Below are 6,047 nucleotides of genomic sequence, written 5' to 3'. Positions count from 1 at the left end.
AGTTATTGATTATTATGGACACATCATTTGATTTGTTTCGTAATAAATGTCATGAATAAGTTATTTTAGTTTACAACAAGAAAATTCGTAATTTTTTTAAACTTAATTTTATCTAATAATGATGGATTTTGTCATTTGTTTATGAAGGATGTTTTAGTAGTAATCCTTATTCTTTTTTTTTTTACTTGCTTTATGTAAATTGTCGTCGTTGTTTTTTTTTGTTTGTTTGTTCGTTTCTTTTTTGTAGTTGTTGTTTTTTGTTTGTTTGTCTGTTCTTTTGTATTGTTTTGTAGTTGTTGTTTTTTTGTTTGTTTGCTTTAAATTCATGTACAAATATATTACACGAATTATTGTTTTTTTTCCCCCACAACTAACCCGGAAGCGGGACTTTTATTTTATATAAAACATACCAAATTGCTCTTTACTCCCTACATAAGTGCACTATCTAGGGCTTGATATAAAGTCGCCTCCACCCTCGTTAGTGCACTTCCTCTGACAGTTTGAGGCATTTGGAGATTAGTGCTGGTTTTACGGCTGTAGCTCAAGCTTTTCTGCTCCGCTTTCTCCACTTTCCTGTAGTATTGTGGTGAAAGTCATGGCTGCAAAGCGCGCTTTAGTGATTTTGTCCAAGGGGGCGGAGGAGATGGAGACAGTGATACCGGTGGACGTCATGCGTCGAGCCGGGGTTTGTAACTAAGGCAGCGCTAACGGTTAAACTAACTAGTACACTAGCGTTAGCATAGCTAGCGTAGTTAGCATAGCTAGGAGCGTTAGCATAGTTAGCATAGCGCGTCTGTCTGAGATTCTTCAGTCCTGTAGGTTTAAAGTTTAGTTTTTGTCCTAATTTAAATGTTCTTACTTTATACACACTTAAATATATTTATTTATTATTTTGCCCCGTGATTAGTAGCTAGCTGATGTTTGCTACATGAATCAGACAGGAAGTTAAATGTAGACATAAAGCTGGTTATTAATCTGAACCGCTTTTAGTGGTTTAATGCACAGAGCTGTGTGTAAATTAATCAATAATAAACATCTATTCAGCTTATTCAGGACACACTTGTCTGGACTGAGGCAGGGTTCGGGTTAATGAGGCTAAATGTCAAAGTGTACTGCTGTCATGATGGACATTAATATCACTAAAACACATGCACATGCACACACACACTCACTCTCATGCACACTCACACATGCACACACACACTCACTCTCATGCACACACACACACACACTCACACATTCACACACACACACAGACACACACACACACTCTCTCATGCACACTCACACATGCACACACACACTCACTCTCATGCACACTCACACACACTCACTCTCATGCACACTCACACACACTCACTCTCATGCACTAACACACTCACTCACACATTCACACACACACACACTCTCTCATGCACACTCACACATGCACACACACACTCACTCTCATGCACACTCACACACACTCACTCTCTCATGCACTAACACATGCACTCACACACACACACACACTCTCTCATGCACACTCACACATGTACACACACTCACTCGCTCATGCACACTCACACACACACACACACTCACTCGCTCATGCACACTCACACACACACACACACTCACTCTCTCATGCACACACACACACACACACACACACTCACTCTCTCATGCACACTCACACATGCACACACACTCACTCTCTCATGCACACTCACACACACACACACACTCACTCTCTCATGCACTAACACATGCACTCACACACACACACACACTCTCTCATGCACACTCACACATGTACACACACTCACTCGCTCATGCACACTCACACACACACACACACTCACTCGCTCATGCACACTCACACACACACACACACTCACTCTCTCATGCACACACACACACACACACACACACACTCACTCTCTCATGCACACTCACACATGCACACACACTCACTCTCTCATGCACACTCACACACACACACACACTCACTCTCTCATGCACACTCACACACACACACACACACTCACTCTCTCATGCACACTCACACATGCACACACACTCACTCTCTCATGCACACACACACTCACTCTCTCATGCACACACACACACACACACTCACTCTCTCACACTCACTCACACATTCACACACACTCACTAACACACACACTCTCTCATGCACTAACACACTCACTCACACATGCACACACACTCACACACACACACTCTCTCATGCACACTCACACATGTACACTCACACTCACTCACACATTCACACACTCACTAACACACACACTCACTCTCTCACACACACTCACACATGCACTAACACACTCACTCTCTCTCACACACTCACATGCACACACACACTCACTGACACTCACACATGCACTAACACACTCACTCACACATGCACACACACACACATGCACACACACTCACTCTCTCACACTCACTCACACATGCACTAACACACTCACTCTCTCACACACATGCTCACACACTCACTCTCTCACACCCATGCACACACACACCCCTCTGTGCTCTTCTAAACCCTCGAGCTTTAATTATTACAGATGGGACTCGAACAAGATTGGATGTAGCTTTGAAAGCAATTTAAATAAATGACTAATTCCTACTCCTTTAGTGAGTCATTTAATCTGACTCAGCGCTCCAATGAGTCGACTCTTTGCTGTGTTTGAAATGTTCTTCTACTGATAAAAACCAGATGTCAGAAAATTAATAAAAATGATCAAAATTTAAAAATATAAGAATAAGTTGAGGGACATACATCTCATGTTTAAATGAACACTGATCTAAATATTAGTGATGGGAGCTCTATGACTTTTCAGTGAGTCAAATCGTGTGTGTGTGTGTGTGTGTGTGTGTGTGTGTGTGTGTGTGTGTGTGTGTGTGTGTGTGTGTGTGTGTGTGTGTGACAGATTGCTGTGACTTTAGCAGGACTGACAGGGAAGGAGCCTGTTCAGTGCAGCCGTGACGTCCTCATCTGTCCAGATACAAGCCTGGAGGAAGCTTCGAAACAGGTCAGCATTTACAAACCACACACGATATTAACATCAACACACACGTCAGTGATCCTGTCACACAGTTCAGCAGCCCTGTGTTTATGCTGGTTCATCTGTATATAATATATAATATACTAATTAATGATTGAAATGCATTGCTATTTCTACAATTTATGTGGTCATATGAATTTTTAATCTTTAAAAGATTTTTAAAGTTGTATTTATTTTTAATTAATTTTTAAAGTTCATCTGATAGAATTTCTATTATATAATATACATTTTAATATAGCTACATTTCTCTTAATAAAATGTTTTATAATTTTCTTGTAACTCACTTCTCTTAATTTACAGAAATGTAAATACACACTTTTCATTTACACATTATTATTATTATTATTATTATTATTATTATTATTATTATTATTATTATTGATACATTTTGGGGAGAAATGTCTCCCTCTGGTGGAGTTGTCCTGTCACAGCAACAGTGTTGCGTTTGATTCCTATGTATTTATTCCATTGCAGAGAAACAGAAGCTAAAATGTAAACAGTAAGGCAGCAATGTAGTGTGTATTATGTAGTGTGTATTATGTAGTGTGTATTATGTAGTGTGTATCCTGCTCCACACCTTCCTCACTTATAAACCAGGTGTTAATGTCACTGACACTAGAATTCCACTTCAGGGCCCATATGATGTGGTTCTGTTACCTGGAGGACTGCTGGGAGCGCAGAACCTGTCCGAGGTGAGAACTTATTAGTTGTTGTGTGGTTAAATATTTTCTCAGTAGTGTATTTAAAATATATATAAAAAATATCATTTGAATTGTTTTTTTTTTTTATTTGTATAATTTGACTTACAAATTGAAAAAAAAATATATAAAAAAAATGTAGAAATAACTTAGAGCGCTAAATGGTCTGAAAACAGATTAAGACGATTAAAAGCTTTAATTGAGTAAAAATATATGTTTTAAAAATAGTCTTAATAATCTTATAATATGTTTGAACTTTAAATAAATGATCGCTGTTGTGATGCTTTTATAATAAACACTAAAACGACTCCTTCCGCTCATCCTGGCGGAGTCAATACTTCCTCATTAACACCGTCGCTCGTGTCCTTTTAGACGATGTGTTAATGAGGACGTGGCAGTCCTGAGGTTCGGGTTGTTAGATGTCCGTGTTTTTGTTTATGTTTATTCATCAAATAAATGGACAAAACTCCTCGTCGTGTCTCAAAACACACGTTATGATCCCTTAACCCTAACCCTAGCACTAACCAATAGAGTTTTAAAACCCTTGCATGTCTCCCTCAAACCTCTGGAGTGTAAAGTCAGTGTTCAGGGTTCATGACGTGAGTGTGAACACACGGCCCTCGCACCATGTCAGCTTTTACAGTCAGAACACCTAGAACTGTCCAATAAGTCAGTGCAGGGTATATTCCTTTAATGTTTTAGTCACGTATGTTACACACACACACACACACATATATATATGTCACTGATGTTTAGGATGTGTGACGTCTCTCTCTTAGTCTCCTGCTGTGAAGGAGGTGCTGAAGGAGCAGGAGGGCAGGAAGGGGCTGATCGCTGCCATCTGCGCAGGTACTGTTTAATCCACCGCAAACCTGATCCACATTAACCTCTCTCTCTCTCTCTCACACACACACACACAATATCTGATATTGTGAAGCTGAATGATTGTCACAATATATTTAAAAAAAAAAAAAAACGTGATCAATAGTATGTTAAGATGACGCAGCTTCCTGTTCTGGAATATTCTGAAACTAGTGTTAATTTCGTCACCTATTTTTAATCTAGTCTTAGTCTTGTGCCAAATGTCCTTGTTAGTTTTAGTCATATTTAGTCCAATACAACTCAAAAGCTGCGGCCCAACAGACTCCGACTGACAACTTAAGTTACAAAGGGTTTTAAAACTGTTTTTGTCGCCTTGTGTCTCATGTTTGTGTTCAAATCAGAAATAAAATAAATATACTCAGTAAAACTGAAAAGAACAGGCCACTTTACTGTGGGACTAAAATACAACCTATTTACAGTCCACGAATCACAAACGTATCAGTGTGAAGTTGAGAACACTCGTTTAAACAGTGCATACACTCGAACTTGACCGCACATCACATTTTTTACTTTATTGATGCTGCTTTTAATCGTAGACCGGTCATCGGGACATAAGCTGTCATGTATAATAAAAGAGCCTGCGCAGTGACAGGAAATATAATTTAACACAAAAAGCCTAGACCAGGGGTGGAGTTTTTTTCTTTGAGCGGCGTGTGGACGAATTGTTTCTACACACACACTAAACAGCGCGAAGCCGCGAACTCGTGCTGAATATTTTAAAGGCTGATGAAAAAGCAGAGACAATTGTAGACGAAAATGAAGAGAGATTTTATCTTAGTTTTTATTTTATACAAAACATTTTCGTCTCGTCTTTTTTCGTCAACAATAATAACAATAATAATAATTAATTTAGTCTTAGTCAGCATTTTTGGACAGCGGTGCAGTCTCGTCATCGTCTCGTCTTAGTAATGTTAAAAAAAAAAGGTTGTTGACGAACATATTTCGTCTCGTCTCGTCTGACGAAATTAACACTATCTGAAACTAGGAGTGTGCGCGCGAGTGGATGAAACGTATTTTTTAACCTGTAACAGAAAAGGACGAGTGTTTTGAGTCTGAGACGATAAACAGATTTATACATTAATGCAAATAATAATAGATGCTTTCATGAAAAGGGAAGGATTTCTTACCGCTGTAGATTTTAGCTATTTATCCGGAGAACACACATTCCTTATTGTAAACGACAAAGGAGAAAGAAAATTAATTATATCAAACTTAGAAATGTTATTTTGTGCCTTAAACCAAGATAAACTGAGATCTGAGGACAAGTCTTTGTTTTTCGTGTTTTTCAAATGATAAAGCAAAAATAAACAAATAAATGCAGCTCAGATAGAAGCTACAGCTTAAAGCCGTGAGATCTTCCTGCTCTCTCCGGCCGTAACTGTAACGTGTT

At 38.8% G+C, this 6,047-nt stretch overlaps 1 protein-coding gene across 1 annotated transcript in view; it reads left to right on the top strand.

Annotated features, from left to right (window-relative positions):
• Positions 1-497: 497 nt before the first annotated feature.
• The window catches only part of park7 (parkinson protein 7), a 7,594-nt gene continuing 2,044 nt past the window's right edge, over positions 498-6,047 (top strand). The window contains exons 1-4 of the mRNA XM_060858580.1: positions 498-685; positions 2,943-3,044; positions 3,710-3,769; positions 4,555-4,624. Of these exons, the coding sequence (XP_060714563.1) occupies positions 596-685; positions 2,943-3,044; positions 3,710-3,769; positions 4,555-4,624 (322 nt within the window). The 5' untranslated portion in view covers positions 498-595. The remainder of the gene's footprint in view (positions 686-2,942; positions 3,045-3,709; positions 3,770-4,554; positions 4,625-6,047) is intronic.

Source organism: Tachysurus vachellii, chromosome 22, assembly GCF_030014155.1.
Source record: "Tachysurus vachellii isolate PV-2020 chromosome 22, HZAU_Pvac_v1, whole genome shotgun sequence".
NCBI classification, from domain to species: Eukaryota; Metazoa; Chordata; class Actinopteri; order Siluriformes; family Bagridae; genus Tachysurus; species Tachysurus vachellii.
This window is presented reverse-complemented; position numbering and strand designations above follow the sequence as displayed.